General features: G+C 41.4%; 1 protein-coding gene across 5 annotated transcripts; it reads left to right on the top strand.

The window, feature by feature from the left end:
* The first annotated feature begins 56 nt into the window (after window positions 1–56).
* Window positions 57–24,619, top strand: TNFRSF8 (TNF receptor superfamily member 8). 5 transcript variants are annotated; one of them, XM_021281901.2, is made up of 14 exons: window positions 57–2,530; window positions 3,816–4,037; window positions 5,910–6,133; window positions 7,810–8,019; window positions 14,499–14,589; window positions 16,862–16,987; window positions 17,408–17,563; window positions 17,666–17,759; window positions 18,190–18,470; window positions 18,677–18,787; window positions 19,320–19,367; window positions 20,054–20,079; window positions 20,959–21,163; window positions 21,916–24,619. In XM_021281901.2, exons 4-14 carry the CDS (start codon window positions 7,948–7,950, stop codon window positions 22,158–22,160), a joined length of 1,455 nt encoding a protein of 484 aa, XP_021137576.1. In that variant the 5' UTR covers window positions 57–2,530; window positions 3,816–4,037; window positions 5,910–6,133; window positions 7,810–7,947; the 3' UTR covers window positions 22,161–24,619. The 5 variants fall into 5 exon arrangements, with proteins under 5 accessions (XP_021137576.1, XP_021137579.1, XP_064893678.1 ...); XM_021281904.2 differs by having other exon boundaries at window positions 21,967–24,619; XM_065037606.1 differs by lacking the exons at window positions 57–2,530; window positions 3,816–4,037 and adding an exon at window positions 4,527–4,631.
* Window positions 24,620–24,753: the final 134 nt, after the last annotated feature.

The raw sequence follows: 24,753 nt of genomic DNA on the forward strand, positions 1-24,753 counted from the left end.
TTCGTTGTCTTTCCAGTAATAGAGATCCAGAGTTCCTCTGAATTCACCAGAGTTTGTTTGGGTTTATATTTATGTAAATGCGAGCAGAATTTATTTTTATTAGAAGGAAGTGAAATGCTCTTAATTCCAGTAATCTTCTAAAATGGTGAATTTATTCCCAAAGTTAAAAAACAAAACAAAACAAAACAACAAAGTTAATATAGAGAGTGAAGTAAGATCGTAAGTAATTTCCAGTAAATGACAGAGTAATGCTTCATCCTGAAACAGATGGTTTATTTGGGAACTGGTTATTGACATACAGATGAACTTCAGGGGTTAAATGCTTTGCTGAAATAAGTGAATCTGTCTACAAAAGACCTGTTTGTCAGTTCACACATTCAAAATACCTGAACGTAGATCTTCTGTGAAATGGCAAGGCTCTGCAAAAGCTCGTTTTACCTCTCAGTTTGGTTCTGTCCTATGCTTGAATCTTTCCCTTTGTAGTACCTTTCACTGAAGTTTTCTTTAGCATCTTTTGCCAAGAGTTTACAGACTGGAATTCTTGAGTGCCTGGTTATTCCCTCCTTCCAGTTTTGGGTGATGATATGGGAAGGAATAGAAAAATTCAGTCTGTAAACGATTGGCTCCAGGACTGGTGCTACAGGCAGGGCTTTGGGTTCTTTGGTAACGGCTGGTTTTACAAGACACCAGTTCAAACAGTGATACGTGGGAAAGGTTTATCTCGCAGGGGCAAAAGGATGCTGGGACAGGAATTAGCAGGGCTCATTTGGAGAACTTTAAACTAGACTCCAAGGGGGATGGGGTGGTAGCTGGGCTTGTATCAGTGGGGCATCACTCTAGAGTTCATGAAGGCTGGGAGGCCACCCATACCCCAGGGGTTAAATCAGAGTGCTCAGCTCACTCTCTGAAATGCCTGCACACCAATGCGTGCAGCATGGGGAATCAGCAGGAGGAGTCAGAAACCTGTGTTAGGACAGGAGATTATGACCTGGTGGCAATCATGGAGACATGGTGGGACAGCACATGTGACTGGAATGTGGGCATGGGTGGCTGTGTCCTTGTCAGGAAAGACAGGCCAGCCAGGCGTGGTGGTGGAGTTGCTTTTTATGTGGGAGAGCAACTACAATGTATTGAGTATTGTCCAGGCACGGATGAGGAGCGAGTTGAGAGTCTCTGGGTGAAAGTTAAGGGGCAGGCTGGCAAGGGTGATACTATTGTGGACGTCTATTGCAGACCACCAGATCAGGGTGAGGAAGTTGATGAGGCCTCTACAGACAGCTGAGAGCAGCCTCACAATCACAGGCCCTGATTGTGGTGAGGGATTTTAACTTCCCTGATGTTTGTTGGAAGGACTACTCAGCCGGCCAGCCCCAGTCTAGGAGGTTCCTCCAGTGCCTTGACGAGAACTTTCTGATGCAAAGGGTGGAGGAGCCGACTAGAAGGGGTGCACTGCTGGACCTCATCCTCACTGACAAGGAGGGGCTGGTTGAAGCAGTAAAGGTCGAGGGCTGCCTGGGTTGCAGCGACCATGAGATGGTGGAGTTCAGGATCTCCTGTGGCAGGAGCAGGATAGCAAGCAGAATTGCAACCCTGGATTTCAGCAAGGTAAACTTTGGCCTTTTCAGGCAATTGCTGGGGGAAATCCCATGGGCAAGGCTGCTTGAAGGTAAAGGGGCCCAAGATAGTTGGTTAGTGTTCAGGGACTGTTCCTACCGGGCACGAGATCGGAGCATCCAGACATGTAGGAAGTCAAGGAAGGGAGCCAGGAGACCTGCGTGGTGAAACAGGGAACTGCTGGGTGTGCTCAAGTGGAAGAGGAGAGTTTCTAGATCGTGGAAGGAGGGGCTGGCCTCTTGGGGAGAAGATAAGGCTGTTGTCAGAGGGTGTAGGGAGGCAACCAGGAAAGCAAAGACCTCCTTAGAATTAAACCTGGTGAGAGGGGTCAAGGAAAACAGGAAGAGCTTTTTCCAGTACATGGCAGATAAAACTGACACCGGAGGCAATGTAGGCCCACTGATGAACAAGGTGGGTGCCCTGGTGACAGAAGATACAGAGAAGGCAGTGTTACTGCTTTTTACCAGTCCTTTCATGTAATGGATGACTTTATAGAAGCCTGCCTGCACTTTCTGGTTAGGTAGGGGAAACCATGAGTTTTATAGAACTCCAGACAAAGACTTTGACCTGAGGTAAGACTGAGCTCAACTCCAAGCTGGTGCTCCTGGATTAATTTGTGCAAAGGCTGGGGATGGGGGGAGGGGCCCAAACCAAATAATGCTGTTGTGGGTCATTTAGATTTACAGTATGATTACTCTAGCAAATGAGCAGCAGAGATGACTTGTGTTTTGAATTAAACGAGTGCTAGGGAGGTGTTAAGAAAGGGCATGAAGGATCTTTAAAACGCCTCAGCCTTGACATGTTCTTGCCTGTGCAACCTGTGTTACCACCACTTTCTTTACAGCTGTAACGATCAAGTGGCTGTCCTGTCTGGACCGTGAAAGATTCACCCTTGAGCCTCTCCATTTCTAGCAAGGTTTGGGAGGAAGGGCATAATGCAAATGATACTCAATATCTTTGTCAAGAGCTTTCTCTGTGGAGAATGACAAAGTGTAAATCTACCACTCTTAGCTTCCAGAAGCTGTAGTCAGAATTACTGAAAGTACAGACATGATGTGATCTCTCTTCTAAGGTTGTCTCTCTCTCTCAGTGAGCCTGTGGGCATAGTAATTCTGTGACACGGTTTTGGTTTCCTTCATGGAAGCCAAGTCTGTCCTGAGAGCACTGAGTTCTCTGTCAGCTCTTCTCATTTTTCAGTCTGACTCAAAATGCACTTCAGTTTTGAAGCTACTATGCAGCAGAAAAAAAGGCACTTTATACAGATTTTTTTTGTTACATTGGTTATTTTATCATAGTGTATAATGTAGTAGTATTAGCTGAGATAAAAACAGTTATAAGATTTTGTTATCCACATCGACTTTATATAAATGACATCTGTAAAAGAAATTAATTGAAAATTAAGCCATGTTATCATTATTATTAACATGATCAGTCTGACACATTTTTAGCTGCCTAAGTTTTTTTAAGTTCTGAATGACTTAATCCAAGCAAAAAAGTGAATAAAATGACAAGACACACCATCATATATTGTTTTGCATACTAACACCAAATGCAAATCTCTGGTAGCAGAAATGCATGATTACACTTCCAGAAAATTTCACTTTTTAAGCATAACAAGACTAAGAGTGACTTTGCTGCTTCCAGAAGTGTAGCCAGAGGGTAGCACTGCCATATATTGTACTATTTAAACTGAGGATATGCTCGGGTGGAAGTAACTGGAATGAAAACTAGGGAATATGAATGGGGTCAATGGGCTTTTTGTGGGGGGTTTATAGATCTTGGCTGACCAGACTTCTTGCAGTAAGATTAATATGAGCTGTCTGGAGAACTCTTCCAATAGCTATGTTGTGGCTCAGAGCCTGCAAAAACGATTATGGTTTACAGCATTTCTGAGCTTCCCACAGTTGGGAATTGGATGTTTCACGTAAATACTTTTGACATTACATTAAAAACAACAACAAAAGAAGAGTAACCTTATTGCTTAGGAACAGACCAGGATGCATATCCTTCCGTTGGTTGTTCATTAATGGCCAATAAATTTTCTGTGCTCAGCAAGAGCACAACTAATTGAGACAAAAGTCCCGAGTTGCAAACAAACAAGAACTAGTCTCTTCTTTTATTTTAGATTTCTGATTTGCATGTATGTGAAACTTCATATAAAACAAGGAAGCTGATTTCTTTTTCTATTATTTTTACTATAGATCAGAAATACCCCGTGAGAACGTCCATCTACTGAAACTACAGTTACTGAAATGACTTGGGATTTCCCTTATGAATTGGGATTTTATTATGACCCTAGCTCATTATAACCAGTTTTTTCCTGCTGGGAACTCTTGTTTTAAGCCATTGCTACATTTCAACAAGCATGCAAGAAGAGCTTCATAACATCTTCCTTGTTGATCACAGTGGACAGATATACCCAGGTAAACTGCTAGATCAACATAGTTCTGCAGATCATGTTATCAAATGAACCCATGATGTATTTAACATATTGCGGAGTGATTTGATTTGGCTGAATGTAATTAAATGGACTGACAATTATTTAATACTAAGAATAAATAAAGTGTATGTACCAGAAAACAAGTATCGGTACCAGAGTGGCATAGAGAGACAGAATTTTACCAGTTTGTGGCATACCTGGCGCAAATATGATTTTATTCCTTTCTGCATGTTCTGACAAGTTCAAATGCTTTGTCAGCTCCAGGTAGTTCAAACTCCGATTGCTTGCTGACCAAGTGATGCTTCTCCGTGACATCACATGGCGCCGGTGTTGCCTTCCCTCCTGTCTGTTCTCTTTGGGCTACTGACACATTTCCAGAGAAGTTTAGTAAGTTGGCTTCCCATACAACGCCTAAAATCATTGGGATCCTGAATGCTGTCCCTGCATGTTGTTACCATAGTGTCACTTCCCAGGTTCCCCAGGAAGAGAGCTGTCCCATGGCTAAAATGCATAAATTGATCAAGAGAGGTATCAAGAAAGTGATTCTTGGTGACTACTTGCTTTCCTCCCTTTAGCTGTAAGTTATTTTTTCTTATTACAGCAAAGGCTGACATTTTTCTTTTTTAATTTGTTAAGAATTCCACCTTTTATTTGTAGCATGTGCCCAAACAAGCACTGCCTTTGGTACTGCTGAGACTCGCAGTGAAGTTTTAGGATCTGGTGTTATTTCATCTAGCTGAGTAGCAAGAGTTTAGTGATTTTTCATCAGCATACTGCAATTCTCTAAATAGCAGCACTGACAGACACTGAAATACAGATTTTAGACAAGGTAGTTTTAATATGTATCCTTCTAAATTCGGTGGTCTTGTTTATCTGTTCGACAGATGTTTAGAGATGACACTTCTCTCGGTGTTTTTTTTCCACCAATACAGCTAGATATATAGTAACTGAACATAAATATTAAAACCACAAGGAACCATGCTAGTAGTACAATATGAGACTAAAATCAGCCACTTCAAAATCAGAAAATGGCATGAGTATTTTTGCGTGAGTGTTTGTGTAACAATGCTACTTCTACAGTATTCTATTACTACTCGTTTTACTCGGCTATCACTGTTAGCAGCAGAAGCAATAGACGGTGCTCAAGGAATGTACTGGGTAGGTGTTAGAGAGACTTTCCCTCATGGCTTAGCTGGGTCTCTGCATTCTTTTGCTCCAGGCATCAAGTGACATTTGAATAACTGCTGACTTAATGGGACCTTCTCTGATCCCCTCCACCTCAACTCCACACAACACACGCAGATGACCAGCACAGATCAGATACCTGGTGTAAAAATTACCTAAGCTCAGCATTAACTAAATTAGTTAAAATAGAAAATGCCAAGCAGCCTTGTCTTTGGGCGCTGCTACCTTTAACACCTGAAACAAAAGGATATTCAGATGTTAGAGACAGATGCATATAATCAAATAAACATTATAAGTAATAATAGCATGTTCATGGGGGTTTTCCCCCTTTTTTATGATAGACATTGTCCTCTGATGGAAGAATAGAGAAAGACAGGTTGTTTGTTTGCTTCTATTTGTTCTGCTTTTTTTTTTTTTTCATATTAACATAGATTATTTTCTAGGAAATAGAGGCAGCATTTAGAGAACAGTAGCGTGGGTTTGTTATAAAACAGAGGTGCTTCTTCCAGTTACTGATAGGGCTTCTTTTGGAAAGCCCCTTTCATTGTATTTGAAATCAAAACACACAAAGTCGGAAATTAAGGCATTCACTTAAAAATGCATGCAGGTCGGAACATTCCTGTTAAACACAACCTCTTCACCCTTTTTATTTCTGTTGCTTTTATTACAGACTTGTAATGGCATTGTGAGGTGTAATAGCCTTTCCGAAAAGTCGGCAGCAACAATGAGCACTTTACACTTCCTATCCTTTTAAATATCGAGTTCGGTCAAGAATGAATTTAAGAATAAGGCGTTCTAAGAAGGACGGCTGCTGGGAAGCCTGATTTCACTTCGTATGTGTGAGATGGATCCTTTCTTCTGAGGAACACAGGTCTCTCTGCAGCGTTTCCCTCAGTGAGTGTTACTAGAATCCTTCCTCTTTGTGCAAGTCATGTTCCATGAAACTTTGTAAAATGTATTGACATTGCATCCTCAGCCAAATTTAACTGGAGTTATCCAACGGGTTAAAAAATTATTGACATAGTTGATTAAAAAGGAACTGACATACATATATACGCAAAATGCTCATTATGCTCATTTCAGGCTTATTTTTTGTGGAAGACAAGCCAGAAAACTCTCCCTATTGTTAATCTTGGGAAAGTCTTTAATGCACAATGTTTTGTGTTCTGATAATTAATTTTTGTATCAGATACACTGACCTCAGCAGTATGGCTTACAGAGGCTAAAACTTTGCAGGCTTTGTCTTATGTTGGCTTCTGACCTTTTGCTAGAAAAGCTTTAGATAGAGTTGCCTGATGGCATATTATTACACAAGATTTAGATATTTCTGACCCATTATTTAATGAGGAAAACCAAGAATGTATTATTTGGACATTCAGATACTTAGTTACCTCTAAACATACCTACCTGAATCAGCTTAGAGCTTAGAGACTGAGAGTAACCTGACAGAGTGAAGAAAGGAGGTTAGATTTGTGTGTCAAATACACAGTATGAAATGTTCTGAAAATGCCTTGTTTTTATAAGAAGGTGTTCTGAAGAAAGAAAGAGAGGTAGTTACTTAAAAAGAAGAGAATTACAGCTGTGGTTAAAGAAGATATTTACATCATCCCAAAGTCCCTGTGGAATGCTCTCATCTTTGGTACTCTGGTGTGATGGCAGTGAAGCAGCTGTGGGTCTTTAACAAAATAATCAATTATCCGACTTGCAATCTTTTCTCTTTTTTGTTTTGTTTTTTTTCTTTTTGCTGATAAGAGTGAGAAGCAAAAAACCATGGGTGTGGGAATTCAACTTCTCATTATTTTCCTGAGCATCTCAGAGAGGTTTTGGAGGCAGCCTGCCCTTTTTTGAAGTGGGTAACTTTTACTTTTGACAAAACTTTTAGGGCAGATAAGAAAGCTTCATGACACCTTAAAGTGACTGAGGTATTTCCAGGCACCAGAGCCAAAAAAGCATTATGCAGAGTAACAAACAAAAGCGATTGGAATGACAAGTAGCAGTCCAAGAGATGATTGTCAGCAACGGGAATTCATTTCAAGTGGGACCAGAGGAAAGAGAAGGATTCTTGGGAGGATGCTCTGCATTATGTTGGTGTTTAAAATGGCAATGTGTAAAGCCTAAACCTTTGTGGAGTCACCCTGGTTGGTTGTGTGTTTTCACACACTCATTCAACAGGAGTAAAATGACTGTACTGAAAAAATGAGTGTTTTTTTACTGGGAACTCTCTTGAGATTTGGTTGCAGCTCTTGAGAGTGTGGTAGCTGGACGGGGCAGGGCTTGGACTCATGCCTGGCCAAGGCTTTGGGGTGGTGAAGTGCTCTCTGAGGGCAGCCTAAATGACTCAGGAGCCTGCACTGCTGCACAGCCAGCTGCGTACCTCTGGTGACAACCTTGATGCGCGCAACCAACTCACAGAAACCCGACAGCTCTGGGACTAGAGATTGATGTGGTTTTGTTTTGCTCTTTTTTACTTTTCTTTTTCTGGGCAGCCCCCTCCACCCTCCCCCTTCCTTCTAAATTGTTTTCTCAGCTTCCTTGAGTCTCAAAGCCTGTCTCCTTCTTGTCTTGAACAGCTGGAATGGCTCTGGATTGAATGAACAGACACGGAGCAAGACTGGACTGGACCCTGGCAGGATCTCAGCCTCCAGGAGGAGCAACCTGGCTGTCCAACCTGCAATGCTGGCACCTGGGGAGATTTAACACCACCGCAGATGGCTGCCTGCAGCCTGCCACTAGGACTGTGGCTCCTGCTGCTTCTCCAGGATATCCAGACAGCCCCTCAGGTAAGGCAGGGTGGCAGCAGGATCCTGCAGCCCCTCAGGATGCAGGAGCCTGGAGAGGGCTGGGGGCACCTTGGGCTTGCAGGACTATCCTGACCATAGGCTGGGTCCTGGGTGTCCACAGAAACAGGCTTTGTGCAACACAGGGTGATAAATGTAGAGAGCAGAGCTGTCAGGAAATAAAGGTAGGGAGAGCAGGCAGGAGAGTTTGCCCTCTCTGGGAACTTTGCAGGCAGGAGCAGGGGATAGGAGCTATGGTCTGTGGGTTTTTTTTGTTGGCGTTGTTAGTGTTACTGCACCTCCAGGCACATCGCAGTTAGTGAATGAGGAAAGATTTGTTAGGGGTGGGGAACTGTTCTCCTTTCTTTGGGTGAGTGGCTTTTAATTTTACCTGCATGGCCAGGTGTCCTGTGGCAGAGCTTGGTTCGGAGGGCTTCTGCTCACTCTGCTGATGTGAGTCAGGGCTGGCAAATTGAAAGGTGTAAAGACAAACTAAACAGTAAAATACCTTCCTCTTTACAACCACCCACTGCTCTGACACTGACTTCCTCATGAATGGGCTATTATTTCTGCATCAAATTGACTTAAAATAGACAATCGCACACTAGTTCCACTCAGCTGGCGCTGTAGATGCAAGCTAGTTCCCTGCTTAGATCCTGTCATCTCTTGTGGGTTGGTTTTTTTCCCCCCCATCCCCCTGACTCAGTTTTCCTTAGTGGATCACATGGCAATGAGCCCTTAGCATCTGGCGTAAATCCAGGTAATTTCTCTGCTCGACACACACATACAAAAAGGTCAGTTGGAGAGGCTCTTTGCACAGGTAAGGTCAAATACGTGAGTAACTGCACGGTCTTGGATCCTGAAATTGGGTATTTTCCCTTGCAGTGGAAATATGAGCCTATACTAGCCTAAGACACGTGTCTGTAAGTGAATGATATAGCACGTCACTTGGTCTGTCAGCTTTTTAACAAGAAACTGACTCCAGTTAGGTCTTTGAAAATAAGCAAGTCCTGCATCCTCTTCATAGACACTTGAAAAAGATCCTTGTGGCTCTTCTGGAGAGAGTAGTTTGATCTTCTGTCTTTGGTTGTCATTTCCCCTCCCACATTGCAAGTTTGCTCTGTTTTGCCATGGTTATCTGTCCTGCTGCTGTCTCCTTCCTGAAATATAGAAGAATCACTGTTCTTCCCTAGGATTGGAGTCTGTAGACCTTACCCCGCTGGGGAATACGTAGGAGGGTGTTCAGATAACCTTGCTTGGTCTACTGAATGCAAACTGCTTTGGGAGAACTGCAATAGCAAAGAAGATGGTATTTTTGCCTTTTGACGTAACTCCTGGTGTTTTTTCATAAAATGAAAGTGGCAGAGAGAAAATTTGGTTTTCTGATACTCATTGTCAACATTCAGACTCACTGAAAGATCATCACTTACCCAGAATAAATATGTAGATCTTGCTGGGATAAGCAACTGGGCTTTTCACTGTCTGTCTGTATTGTCTCTATCATATCAACCTGCTTTTCCTACTACTGGACTACAAGGAATACTATTTAATATGAGCAAGTCACAGTTTATTGGTCATATTTTAAACCCTGTTCCACCTCGTGTGAGTCCACAGTTTGGGTTTTGTTTGTTTTAATATTCAGTTAACTCTTACTTGCTACTAATGTCTTTACTATTAAGGAGATGCAGCTTGACTACTTGAAGTCTTAGATTATCAGCTTCTTTTGTACTGTCAGAATTTGGATGGGAGCATGAAAGGGAGTCAACTGTTTTGCTGCAGTCTTAGTCAGTTCTAGAATAGCCAGTGCTGCTAGAAGATTTTTTTTTACCGTAATACGCTTTCTTCCTGACTGAACAGCTCATTTGTAGCAAGCTGATTTCTTACTCTGCCTCACCATCACTTTTTCTCTGTGAGCTCAAAAGACCATAAATAAATGAGTCAAACCTTGCCCTGACTGAGTTGCAGAGTAACCCACTGAATTCAGCACCATCTTTACAATTGCCATTATTTAGATTGGAATAGCAAACATGTTTGTAGATACAAAGAAAGTGAGAAGAGCTACAAAAACCCTATTTCCTAAAACAAATTCTCAAAAACAAGCACTGAGAAAAACCCAAATGCTTTGTATCAAATACATTTGTTTTATTTAATTGGACCTTGAGATACAAAGCTTTAAAAAACCAAGAAAACAATAACCTGAGTTCTGTTTCTGTCCTGAGATTCAGACAAGAGTTGATAAGGAGGAGGGATAGTCAAAAGTTGAAAGAGAAAAATATGTTAAATATTAGTTAAAGGGGATTTTGAGGTTACTGCATTTCATTCTGTTTCTTGCATAGATTTAGGAGAGTTTGTTCTGTAAAACTTATTGGAGATTTCCTTGATGAAGCAAAGCCGTGTGCTAGTTGCTGCTGAGCATGGATCATACCCCACCCTTCAGTGTTTCTAGGCATTCCAGGAAGAAGAAGGGGGAATGGAGCAGAAGGGGAAGTTCTTACACACAAATCCTTCCCTATGAAGTAAGTAGTAAGGGGCACAAACGATGAAGGGAATCTTCTCTCACTGGCTAATTGGCAGTTTCCGTAAGCGTACTGGAGCCAGGAGAAATGGCCAAAGCTGTAAGCGGAGAATTTCTTAGCACTTTATTTTTTGTGGGCCTCTACACACGGGCACCACGGATTCAAGAAGTTGAACCTGCCACCCCAACGCTCACAGCTGATGGTTTTTGTAAGAAGGTGATAGCGCTGAGGTTTTGTAATGCGAGGGTGAAACCTTTTTCTGTCTCTTTTGCTTTATCCCTTCCTTTCATTTCAAGAGCTATTTATGAGCAACTAGGACCTGCTAAGTCAAACCTTAACCTTCAGCTTCTGCCTCACAAAGAGTCCTAATTTAAATAATCTGGTTTTGTTCCGGAAAAAATGAGTTTTATTAGTGTTATTCGCACAATCCTGAGTCAAAGTAATTAAGCTCATATTTTTTTCCGAGAGAGGGTTAAATTTCCACTGTCATCCTAGAATGTATTGCAAAAGAATTCTTTGACTTAAGTTCATGCTAACAAATGGGGTAATGGTCCAAGGTAGAAGACTTTCATTGTTTTGTAGTTAAACTTTTTGTCTTATTCACACGTGTGTGTTGCTTCCATAATTCTGTGCAAATCTAATGCTTTTTTTGGCCAAGCCACTGAAATATTTGCTTTTTAACAATAAAATATTTCATAACTCCAGCACTCAGTGGTCATTCTGTCCAGGAACAGTGAGACAAATATCCATGAAGCATTTTCCAGTCCCTCCAAATGTGGTCGGACTAGATGGTTCATGTCTAGGTTTTTTATGTTAAAAAAGGAGTAGCCAACAGCTGAGGAACAAAAAAAGCCCAAACTCATCAATTGTGTCACTTGGAGCCTTCTTGCACACAGAGATTTAAGTTGATGGTCAAATCAAGAAAATGCATAAGGTATCTTTCCAGAAGCACTGAGTTGTCATGGGAGTGGGACTGGAAAACAAGAAATCCAGAATTCCCTGTGTTTCTTCCAGCGGTCTCGCTGTCATTAGAACTACTGAGCTCATCAAAATAAAAGGTCGAACAAGCCAATAGTCGATTGCAAACTTGCACCCCAATTTCGCTAATTGTAGCTGAGATGCTGGATGTGGTGTTTTGCATGTGGGAAGAGCAGTTACAGGTGGTGAAACTGAGGTAATTCACATGTTCAGTCATTGAGTGGGCAAGTTACCTCAGTTCAGGCCTGTTGCTACCCACTAATAATGCACATTTTTGTTCCCTTTTCACTTCATATCTTTGACTGGTTATCTTTTGGTTTAGTTAACTTATTACTCTGATATTCAGCACACATAAACAGAAAAATGAAAATTATGTTGTTCTTTTTCCCAGAAGTAGAGTAATAACTGCAGAAAATTAGTTTCATTTTATGGAAGACTTAAAACAAGGAGGCCTTGGCCCTTCACCTCTGCCCTTTCTTCAAGGTGTGCTCTTGGCTTTTAGGCACCAATTTTTTCCACTCGTACAAAAATTTGTGGAAATTTTGGTGAGTTCTTAGCACAGGATCTTTTATTCCAGATGCATGAAAACCTGAAATTCAGCTTACAAAACGTATTGCATAAGGTAAGCAGCAGAGCCCATATCATCACTGTGACAGTTGGCCTTTCCATACCGCCAGTTTTGCTTATGTAATTTATTTTGAGCTTTTAAGCCTGAAGTGCTGGAGCTCTGGGGGTTTGGATTATACTCAGGTCTACAAAGCACCAACCTTTCAGCTTTGTTTTCGAGAAGAACTTTGCATCATTGCATTGCTGTTAATCAAACAGCTTTAGAATTTAGAGGGAAAAAAATAGGGAGGTGATGATTGATGGCGAGCATTGATATGTTACATTATTTGTCACTGAAAGGATTTATAATAAGTTTTGTACTCATTAAACACACCTCAGCTAAAAGGATGGCAACTCTTAAAACATTTTGCAGGTAGCTGCAGATTAGAAATAGTGGGGTCTCCAGAATGTAGCTTCTCAGCCATAGAAATCATGTCACGTTTTGTTAAAATGTCTTATTCTGACCTTAGGCTTGGCTCAGCGAACAGTAAGGCTGGCTGCAAAGCTGGGCTCAGAACTGGATGCTTGAAAGCAGCATTTGGTGTGGTGCTGTGGATGTTGTGTATTGTGTAGCTGCCCTCTTGTGGAAAGAAAAGTGAAAGTTGAGTACTCTCGTGTATTTTCATAATTTGTGTAGTATTTATGCATGGTTCATGCAGTAATTTATCACAGCGTTAGCATCAGGTCAAATTCAGGATCAGAATTTGCATTGCTGTAACTAAGAGCAGAATATCATCCTAAACTTGTGATTTCAAGTAACTTTGTAAAAAGCAGCCCTACCGTCAAACTTTTATACAGACACCATTCCTCTATTTAAATCCCAAAAGAGACAATTAAATAAGCTGTAAGTTTATGTGCTGCAAAAGTCCTTCAATAATTTTGTTCCCACCCTGATTTAAAGTCAAACACAATTTTGCAGCCAGAGTTTGTTGCCCAGGAGAACCAGGGACAGAAGGTGAGGTTTTCGTGGTGACTTCCCATAGCCCATACAGACAAACTAGTCCAGGACGACTTAGCTCCAGCCAGGATGTTGCTGTTCCTTGAATTTCTTTATACAACTAGTTAATTCGCTTCACGTCACTGCAGTGACTCCTGAATGACCCTTTATCTGGTGACAGGTCTTGTGTCATTTCCTGTTATTCAATGTAGTCTCAGAATGGCTGGTTAACCAGGGTGCAAGGAGATTCCACTTCCATTTCCTACAGCCCGGGGCTTCCTCTTCAGAAGAGAAAAATATGGGGTGCACATTTGTAAACCTGATCTGAGTCAGGCTGAGCGAGCACACATTTGCTATTTCCTCTATATGCTCGAAAAAATGCTTTGTATGGAGGCTGTGTGGCCCAGTGGTTAGTGCAGAAATGTGTCAGGCAGGATTTCTCAGTTCTATTACTGGAGCTCAATGAAATTTAATGGTTTCAATATGGTTTTTTTCTTGTCCTTTTGTTAATTTCCCCCTTGACTGAAAGTTCGTTTTCTGATGTAACCTGGGGCAAGTTAAATAACTTCTGTGTTTTTATGGTCCTGCTGTGAAAAGAGCGGCGTATTATATAGGAGAATACAGCTGTGAAATGAGTTAGGTAGTGAGATCCTGCACTGCGTGCAAAAGCAGTAGGAAAATGCATCTGCAGAAAGTGAGACGTAGGTTTTGTGAAGTATTTAACTGCTCTACCGGTATCATGTGGGAAAAATATCTGGGGAATCTGCTGAGTCTTTACAAAAACTTGCTATTTATACCTTCTAGTAAATACTGAAAATGAAATTCAGATAACAACATTTTTAGGGGATTATTAAGGGAGATGCCAAATCAAAAAAATCAGATTTTCTCATCAGAAAACTTGTAGCACTGTAATTTCCCAGAGCATGAAATGGCCCTGCCATGCATAAATGAAGTCTTATTATATGCTTCTTGATACAATTCATAGCTGAATCTCATTTTCTAAGCTAATATTAGAACTATTCTGTGGGGGGGTGGTTAACTAAATAAGTATCAGTTATGTTGTCGAACCAAAGGCTGCTCCTGAAGACCTTCACTCACAATAGAAATGAGATTAGTTATTTGAATAAGGCCTTCATTGTGTGAGTATCTACAGCATTCTTTTCAAGGCAAAACCCCTTTTTTCTTAGTGTAGGATTTGTCTCTGAATTATAAGTGAAGCAACGTATTGGTTTATAATAAACGCATTTTTAGGTCACTGAATTCAAGTGGTATGACGGCATAAATAATTGAACAGAAAGACTTATTTGCTGCAAACAAACATTATCCTTGTGAATTACAGCCAATCTAGCTAGATTTTAATATGCACTTGAGACAGATACTGGGATCTGCTCTAATAGAGAACTAATTCTTTTCTAACTGTGTCTTTTGTCCGTTTCAATTTCTAGACATCACTAACCCCATCTCATTCCTGTGACACACTTGAAAATTGGTTCTATGATGAAACTTCACAAAGCTGCTGCTACCAATGTCCCACAGGTCAGTACATTTGTAATTCAATCAAATCAACGTGGAGTCTTTCTCGTAGACGTAGTAGGAACCATATATATGTATGCAGAATTGTATTTTGCTGTTGAAGGGAAGTGCAATTGCATGAATCACTGTCTAGTGTGGATCCAGATGTGACCTTGTTCTCCACTGCCGTGCTCCTGTTCAGTCTGCATGCAGTCTGTAAACTGCAAACAAGATAACTTACTAGAATTTTTTAATGTGGTTTTTGTTGGCTGACTTGACACTCTGAAGTAGCCAGAAGTAGGCAGGTTCTAAGAATTCATTTCAGTTTGCCTCAGGGTCTGAAGGAGTGCGGTGAAATTAGGCTAAATAAGTTTCTGGTCAGAGCCAAAAAAAGAAAAAATGCAGGTGCGGAAAATCTGTCACTATCTTCATAGTCAACGCAGTTTAGAAAGTGTCTCACATGAGAAAGTGAACAGCCCCGTTATGAGGGGACACAGTGAGCTTTGCCTGAAGCTCGTTGTGATGCATGAGGTCAGAAGCAGGAAACACACTGGTGAGACAAGTTCTGGAAATGTCTGAAACTCCCCCTGTTGGCCAAAAAACCCCTCAGTGGGTGGGGCATTTTAGGGTACATCACCCTATCCATCTCTTCTTAGATAAATGTTTTCCTTTTCAAAAGGGTACTTTATTATTAGAGCAAAAAAAAGGGGTCTAAAGAGGGGTTCAGTGCTTGGCTGCTGTCGTGGTTCAACCCCAGCCTGCAGCTGAGCACTGTGTGGCCAATCGCTCACTCACCGCCTCGGTGGAATAGGGGAGAGAATCAGAGAGGAAAAGTGAGAAAACTCGGGGGTTGAGATAAAGGCAGTTTGATAGGTAAAGCAAAAGCCGTGCACACAAGTAAAGCACACCAAGGGATTCATTCACTACTTGCCATCGGCAGGCAGGTGTTCAGCCATCTCCAGGAAAGGAAGGCTCCATCCGGTACGTTTTTCTGTACAGGTGATTGCAGCTGGTGTTCCTGTTGCTCAGGCTTTTGCCTGGTTGTTGAACGATGGACACAATCAGTGCTGGACATCACCAGAACACACTGTTAGGCAAACTTCAATGCTACAACACCCGGGGCACACATCCCATGTGTTCAGGAAGTCTGAAATAACTCAAGTTAAAGCTTTTGTGTCATTGGGGGAGGAAGGGGGCGATGACAGACATGTGCAGGTACACATGTGCACCTTGCGTGCCATTCAGCCATCAGCCCTCACCTTGAAAAGAACAGACTCAGACAAGTAGTTTTGAGGAGGTGGAAGTGATGTGGTTCAGGCTTGTCTGGTGGTATTTAGTGGGCCAAATATAGCACAGCTGATTTTACCTGCACTCCTACAGCATGCTTTCCAAAATGCACAGTAGGTGAGTTATTCCCCTGCCAGATCCCACCTCCCAGTGGTTAACTCTTTGTGTCTGGGTGATGCAGGCTGGATGCTGAAACTGGAATTCATTTCTCTCCTCCTGTTTTCCACCTGTGAAACATTCAGCTCTGCCTGTCTTTATGTTGCTGCTTTAGCTTTTTCCTTTTCCTTCTGCAACTGCCACTATTCCTTACCCTCTGGTAGTTATTTCTGCTTCCTGACAAGGTCACAGCTGGCCCCTGCATTTTCTAATTTCTTTGGCACTCTGGCCAGTGGTAGAATATCTCATCTGTTGCTTCAGAAGCTGAAATATTAGGAATGCTTCTGTCCCAGCCTTTCCCATATTCCTAGCTGGTTATTGTAGCTAGCTTGCCAGATGGGTGCTTTTAAAAGCTGGTCACTAGAAAATGATTACCAGACATAAATATGGAGTCATAGAATAGCTTAAGTTTGGCAAAGACCTCCAGAGGTCATCTAATTCAACTCAACTTCATGCGTGCTGCATATACACAGAAGGTATGTGAGATCCAGGGTAGTGTGCTTGCAAACTGGGAGCAATGAGTCCAGGCGAGCTGGAAGTGTTGAACAGAGAAAGTGCATAGCATATACATCCAGCATCAGAAAGACATACATAGGTAATTTGATTTGTTTAATGGAAAACAGTTGAAAAATAAAACCATTTCACTACTGTCAAGGCAACTGTAAAAATAGCAGGACTGCTCAGAGGGCAACCCACTTCACGCTTGAATGGGAAAGGCACAAACGTGCTAGAGAAACAAAATCACTGCGGTAGTGTGTCTAACAGGTAAATTAATATACAAGAACGCTTCAGGATGGATGTCTCCTGTGATTCTGAACAGGGTATCCTGCACATTTTGTTTTTCTTTCTCCAGGCTCTGTTAAAAAGAAAGCATGTCCTAGGAACCCAGACGAGGACTGCATGAGATGTGGACCTGAACAGTATGTGAAAGAAAGTTTCCATAAGCCACAATGTGTGGCTTGTGTATCATGTGCAAAAGGTTTGCTTTCCCTCACACATACCTCACAGTTATATTCTCTCTATGTATTTTGTTTACACTGCATTTATATTTTATTCATTTAGAATTTCCAGCAACAAAATTATCCATCCTTGGTGACTGATTTAGAGAGCAGAATGCTACCTTGCACATAATGAGTGTCGCTTCCTGCGTGACCCGAGACTACCTAAAAATTCTCTCATTCAGTGCTATCCAAGTCTAATTTCTGCTTTCTGTCTTACGTTGCAAGCGATTGTCTACTGGCTTCTCCAATTATTCATGACTTAAGTTGCCATCATGAAGAATGCCAGCAGCCTGTTCTGCTTCCTGAGCTGTTGAACTGCTGGTGCTCAGCTTTGGCCCGTGCTTTGCATTTTCCTTGCAGGGCGATCCTTTGTTACTGCATCTCTTTCTTCCCCACAGAACCTGACCTTGTGGAGACAAAGCCCTGCTCCTTCAACTCCAGCCGTGAGTGTGAGTGCCGCCCAGGCCTGTTCTGTCAAAGCTCTGTTAAGTACACCTGCTTGCGATGCCAGCAGCACACTGTTTGCAAGCCTGGTTTTGGAGTAAAAGTCAGAGGTAGGAGTTCCTACCTGTCTAGTTTACCTTTTCTGACCTTGGCCTTAGGCCTGGACCTGATGCACTTTGGCCAGTCAGTCCTCAGTCATTATTTTAATACAGGCACCTCATCAACTGATGTTATTTGTGAAAAGTGCCCTCCTGGGACCTTCTCCAATCAAAACTCCAGCACCAACATCTGCAAGCCGCACACGAAGTAAGTCCATAGATCTTTAAGGTGACTAACTAATTAATTAAAGTTAAGAAAGCATGAAAAGGAATACCTGTCACTTCTGGTGCAAAGTATACAAATTTAGAGGCTAATGGGATAGCTTTGGATCTATATGCAGAGTTCAAGAGGCTTCTCTTTATACCTGTTGCACAGCTCTGTACTGAAGGAAGGAATTCCTCTTGCCTAATTGTTAGTTTACTGATTACAGTGGAATTAAACATATGTATGGTTTGCATTCAGATCAGTAATTAATGCCACAGTGGTGAGAAGAAGGTTGATGACTTTTTCATGGAAAGCAATAACTGCAGGTGATACAAAAATGACCAAAGGAATGTTTGTCACATGGAAAGTACTCTGATCTTGTACCATGGCAGGGTCCTCTAGCAGTGATACACTGTTTTGTTTCATTCTCTAGCTGTGCCAAGTTAAACAAAGTAGCACTAAGCAAAGGAAATGCCACCCACGATCAAGTTTGCCTGGACCAATTGCCCACCTACCTCACCCCAAGCACTTTGTCCATGAAATTCAGCAATGAAAGAAATAACTCTAACCTAAGGAGGTTTGAGGAGAACCTGGTGACTGTTGCTAGTATTGTTTTAAGTGCCGCAACAATGGAAAACCCCAGTTCAACTCCTGAGGAGAAAGTTCCAGCTGGCACTTTTCCTACCTCAGCCAAGGGGGAGACAGCAATGGGAGGTAACAAAGATAAAGCATTTATACTGTCTAACATGTTTTATTTGGATATGTCTTGGGTAAATGCAATTTTTTTGTGGGAGCTTCCTGCAAATCCCTTACAACTTGTGAAATGTTGTCCGTGGTTCTACGTCCAAAAACATACATCTACTAATAATTCCCCCTCTGCCATTTCTTAGCCTTTCCTGTGCTCCCTTTCTGTGCTATAGGTCTAGTTCTCTGGGGAGTGGTTCTCTCTGTGATAGTGCTACTTGTGGGCATGCTGTTATTTTGGAAGTGGAAAGTTTGCAAGAAGCAGATCCTCATCCTCAAAGGAAAGCGTGAGTTTTTAAATACATAGCATGCTGTTTGATCTCCAAATATCCCAGAATTTTGTGGAGGTCACTGGGGAAGAGAATGTTTACTACTGCCTGGTGGAGGCGGGCCAGATAACGGTTGTACGCAAACTGGTCGTGAAGTGTGTTGGAGAAGATAAGAGAAAGATTGAAGCAGCTGTGAATTTATGGAAGAAGATACTACAAGCTGGGTGGGGAAAGGGGAACCCAGTGTTTCCTTCTCTCAGCACAGACAGTAATATTAAACAATATCTGAAGTGTTTTGTGAGTATTTGTTGGTTCCTGGGATAGGGTTGGGCTTTGAGCATGAGAGGAAGAGTGGTTTTTACTGATACCGACTCTTGGTAGCTTTGCTTAGAGTTACATGTGGGGTGTGCCTGCAGAACCACATTCCCTCTTCTGTAGAAAGCAGGACGTGCATGTTGTAAGTTGGTTGTAGACCGGTGGGTGTGGTAAAGCTGTTAGAACCTGCACGCTCCATGATGAGTTTTGCTAAAGAAATGCTTTCTTTTATCAGCACATCTGCATTCCATCGCTTCACACAAATCCTGTCTCGGATCTCAAGGTCAGTGACTGACGGACCAGGAATCGTAATCCATCTGTCTAAAGAATAAGTGGATAGTTTTAATGTGAAGCTTTATTTTATAGAATTTTAATTTAAAGCATAGAACTTTTTAATGTCAACTGTGTGTCTCTGCTCACATGCAAAAGGCCAGGCCTGTTGTCTGTCTGGTGAGAGCAGGTGACACTGGCTGTGACAACCCACTAGGTGGCACCTGCTTCCCACTGCACTGGGCTGTGTGTCAGTTCAGGGAGGCTTTACTGGAAAAATTGCTCATTTAACTTTTGGGCACTCAAATGTGGGAGACATGCTCCAAAAAATTGGGTGTCAGCCATAGCAACCTGTACAGATCCCCCAAAGTACACATATTTTGCCCAGTTAAATAACCCCCTCTCTTTGGTTGTGTTAGATTCTCCTCATCACCAAACATCAGAGCTTTTTCTATTAATTTATTCAGGAATACAATTTAATACCTCTTTTGTGCAGCTTCGTTTTCTCAAAATGAAGTGTTTGCTTCCTTGCTTGCCTTAAACAATAGAAACTGTGACTGTGCAGCATTATGGAGGTGACGCTGACGTTGGGCAGTAGGGTAGTTCAGGACATGGCTGGGTGATATTTCAGAGCAAATATGGAAATTCTTGTGATTGCTGTGAATTTTCTTCTGATAATTTTTCTTCTTTCCATTTCAGGTTCTGATCTAGTGAACGAATATACAGTAAGTGTGAACAGTATTCCAAAACAGATCACTTTCCATTCCAACGTAATGATATTTTAAAATGTCCTGCTAAGAGTGCCAGCCTTTTTGTTTGCACTACACAACATGCTGAGATCTACTAGGACTTGCTGCTGCTTTGTCTTCAGCTGTGTCTAATGTGGTGTTAAATAATATGATGTTGCCACTCTTGTTTGCAAAGGGAGTATTTGGTTTGGTCTCATGCCATTCATGTTGCAGTCTATGGGACAAGATTCAAAATCTCAGGGTGAACACACCTTTTCTACCTTCTGGGAGAACTTTGTCTGTCAGTCCCATTTTATCTTACTGCTCCAGTCACACAAGTGGGATTTGCACTTGTCTTCTGTCGCACTCTTTGTAGGATTTGCCATGACTGTCATATGGGTACCCAGTGGGTATGGTTTGTCTGGAAGACTTTCCATCAGGACCAGCTTCTGGTTTAACAGGATAGTTTGCGGATGAACAAGACAAACAGCAGTCAAAGTGGTGGTGACAGAAAGCAGTTCCTCAGCTGCTGAAATCATCATACCTGTTTGATTCCCCCATTTCCAGTGAAATTATAGCAACTTTCATTCTGCAAGTATTCTCAGTTTATTAGGCTTATTATCTTTAAATGTCCATATCTGCTAAAACACTCTTTAGACTGATTTTTTTTTTTTAAATCAGTTTGCTTTTAAATGTTGTACATCTGCACACATACAAGATATTACTTACTCTGATAAATCTGATTGCAGTCAGCTATCATGACTTCAGTGTGTCATTGCTGATTTCTGCCACAGAAGGGTTCTGTAGACTTATTGCAGTCTTCACGGTGTTGTTTTTACATTCACCTCACTTCTACTCTCCTCTATATATTGGCAGATCAGACTGACTGCTGACAGAGAGCCAGAAGAGAAGGAGTTCATTGACAGAACCCTCCCTTTGGAAAACAACAATAACTTGTTCTCCAGCACAGAAAAAGCATGTAGTCCTGATCTGAGCCTGACTGACGTGACAGAGAGTGATGGAAATGCCCCAGATCGCCCTGTCGATTCTCGAGTGAGAGACCACACAAACAATCAAATCGGTGAGTCTTGCCTTTTTTTTTCCCCTCTTGCATTTCCAATTTTTCAACCATGGGCACATAATGTCATTCTGAGATTATTAGTGAGCAGCAGAGTGTCCAAAGCTTCTAACAAAGATTGGGCCTGAATCTCCAGAACCTTTGACACACAAATTCTGGTATATCTATTCATTTCAATAGAACACTTTCTTATTTTCACATTTGCCTCAGTCACTTATGAACCTGAGAGAAAAATGCTTTGCTCTTCTTCCTCTTTTTCATCCCTGCAGATGTAAATTTGCAGAAGAAATTTTAAATCCAAATGTGTCAACTGGAAAATGGTGATGTAATACCTAATGAGAGTTGTACTTCACATGTCTCCAACTGTCATTTTCTTCTCTTGGTTTCACAGTAATAGCTTGAAATGTGTCTCCCATATGTTCCCATGAAGTCTCTGACCATAGAACAGGGCAGGAGATAAAATCACACAAGAAGGTTATTTATAGGGGTAGAATTGTTACCTGAGACACAGTCTACGTGAGACATTCTGGCAATTTTTCCAAACCCAATTTTGAAGCATTTGAAGGGTTATAGTGAGTTCTGTGTTTTCACAGTGATGGGCTTGGTTAGATGGGCTTGCCTCTGGTTAGAAAATGGAATGGCGGGGGGCAGGAAGAAAAACTGAGTATCAAATTTAAAAAAGCATGAAAATGAGCCATTTCTAGGGTCAGCAGTGTTGCTTAACTACGCTCAGCACTATTTTTTTCCTTCCTCAGAAAAAATATACATCATGAATGCCGACACTGTTATTGTGGGGTCCATTTTAGGAGCGCCTAGTGGCAAGAACTGTGCTGCTAGAGGGTGTGAAAGTAACGTTGATGCGCAGGAAAACATGGAAGAGGAACTGGTGATGCACTATCCAGAGCAAGAAACAGAGTCGTTTCCAGGGAACGATGTAATGATTCCTGTGGAAGAGGAGGGAAAGGAATTTCATCACCCCACCACTGCCACTGAAAAGTGATCACCCACTGAGATGATGTGTGAAGCTACAGAAACATACAGTGTGACACTAAACTCGAATCTATGGCAAGGGAGGTAAACACACACTGCCTTAGATTATCTGAAAACACATGTTAAACACTGAAACATATTCAAACAAGGAGTGCCAGAAACCTATTTCAGCTAAGAAATGAAAGGATCATCCAAACTGTTGGCCTTCATAGCTTGATGTCAAATATTTCTCTTTCCTTCTTTCTCCCATTGTCGTGATGGAAACAAATTTGAATCAAATCTACAAAATTCAGAGGACATCTGGATGCCAACTAAAGTTTCACAGCTTGCAGGAAGGAATTGATTGAAAACTATGTCTGATTACTTCTATTAGCTATGAAAATTCTGGCCAGAATTCCAAGTTCAGCTTGAGACCCCCACATTATTTCATATGTTATTTCTATTCCAGTATTACCAGTATTTCCAATTTTGTCATATATTTTGCAACATCTGTGTTTTTCTTAAGGCCACAACTCTTGAATAAATATAGTAACAGTTTCAGTTTTCCCTAACACAAACAGAACTCTTAAGTTTGTGGACTTTGTGCTTCTTGAAGAAATAGGATCAAAAGATGTCACATAGGCTCAGAAAACGGCAAATAAAACTAATTGAAGCCCACTGTCCTTTAGGTCATTCTAATTTTGAAGTCTAATTCCTGGGTTTTGACTACTTCAAATCATCACTAAGTGTATAAATTGGCCTCTTCTGATGGAATCTAAACTGGCTGAACATTTGGAGTTGGATGAATGACGGGTTTAGCCCAGTGTGGAGTCTGTAAAAAGGGAAAAGAAGAAAATAAACTAGTTTTCTACAAAAAGGAAGGACTGAAAAACAGGCACAGCAGTTATTTCCTGTTAATATCTGCTTCTTTTAGAATTGCTCATAATCATCAGGGTGACACTGATTCACATATCTGCTCTTTAACAAAGATCTTTTTTGTGGTCAAATGGCTTGTGTTATGCTATTTCTCAATCTTTCATGCTGCTTGTTTGATAATTGTAAATGTAATAGTGCTGACTATGTTTTTGCACAGGACAATGGAAAATTAGCAAGGTGACACGTTTTGCCTTGATAGTCAAAAAAAGGAACCACAAAAACAATTACTTGCCTTGTAGTTCTACCCTGGACAGAGTGCTGTAATAACAGCTGTGCAACTTCAGCGTCTTTTGTCTTAGAACACACAAAAGGAACATAAGAGCATAAAAAACACCTTCTTGGACCAGACTAGTAGCACGAGCTCAACATTTTCTCTCTGACAGTTGCAGTACGATGTTATTTAGGAAGAGCACACAAGCCTGGTGAAGATCTGCTGTTTGCATTCCTCGTAATTCTTCAGCATCAGCTGCAATTGGGTTAAGGATGTTAAAGAATTTGCCCCGGCCTTTAGTGTTCGTTCATATTGCCATTAATTTTTCTTCTGTCTTTTGCATATCCTGGTACAATCTGCCTCCACAAGCATGTGGCAACAGCTTACAGATAGTTACCATTCACTGTGTAAAGAGGCACGTTTAAATTGTCCTCTTGACTCATTTCAGTGAGTGCTGCTAGTTCTTGTATTACAGTATTTAGTGCAATACTGAGTTGCTTTTATCATTTTTGCTGGTATCCTCCTCAGCCTCCAAGCTGAGTTCCCATCTTTTTATATTTGTCATGTAAGTTAGATGTTCCACTGCCTTGGTCAGTTTATTGACCTCTTCTGCGTCTCTTCTAACTTCACTACATTCTTCTGGACATCTGGAGGCCAGAACTATGCGCTGCACTGAATACGAGGGGAGTTGTCAGTTCCAGTATTTACTTCCTGAATTCCACTCTTCTCTGCAAGTCCAGAACGTAAAATAGTTTTTAAAAACAATTGCTGCCACTGTGTACTTTTGTTTGTCTACCCAGTCTTGTAAAGAGAGGCAACTGGGGAATCCTTTCTGGGTACTTGTGTATTTGTACTTGTTTTATTCAGAAGATAAACTGCTCCTAGTGCCCAGAAATGTCTTCTGGCTGTCAGTGTTGCCATGTCAGCAGCAGCTACATGAGCTGAAGAAGTGCTTGTGCAACAGAGGGTCAAGTTACCAAGTACTGACATAAAACAGCAATGCAAGGAAGAAGAAAAAACTGGTCACCCTTTCCTCCCAGTCAGGGTAATTCATTGTTTCCCAGTGCATACACTTCATTCTACAAATATACAGGAACTTGCATTTCATTTTAGAGAACGCCAATTTGTGTATCCACGAACTGTGAATAACCATGTTCGCCTGGCAGTGACTGTTAAAGGATGTTCTGTAATGACAGCTAATCGTGTATTTCAGCTCTGTATATAAATTAACCTTTTCTATTGGAATGGCTTTCCAGATGAGCCATATGCATTGCAATGTGTTAGATGTATTATATTTGATTAGTTGCTGGAAATCTTTGAATTAAAAATTACATGGATTTTAAGCCATAGCCACACTTTTCTTGTCTGATATGTAAATGTTTTGTTGTTTATTTCAGTACATGTGTCACTTGCAGAAAAGAATGTTTTTGCAGGAGAGCTGTTCAAAACTTAGAAAGGTATTAGTCAACCGGAGCAG

Source organism: Columba livia, chromosome 21 (genome assembly GCF_036013475.1).
Source record: "Columba livia isolate bColLiv1 breed racing homer chromosome 21, bColLiv1.pat.W.v2, whole genome shotgun sequence".
Taxonomy (NCBI): Eukaryota; Metazoa; Chordata; class Aves; order Columbiformes; family Columbidae; genus Columba; species Columba livia.

Excerpts from the sequence above, each read along its gene's own strand:
- TNFRSF8 (XM_021281901.2), top strand. The coding sequence starts at position 7,948 with ATGGCTGCCTGCAGCCTGCCACTAGGACTGTGGCTCCTGCTGCTTCTC. Across the intron at positions 18,471-18,676 it reads GGGGGAGACAGCAATGGGAG|GTCTAGTTCTCTGGGGAGTG; the intron begins GTAACAAAGATA and ends TCTGTGCTATAG. Across the intron at positions 18,788-19,319 it reads CCTCATCCTCAAAGGAAAGC|CACATCTGCATTCCATCGCT; the intron begins GTGAGTTTTTAA and ends TTCTTTTATCAG.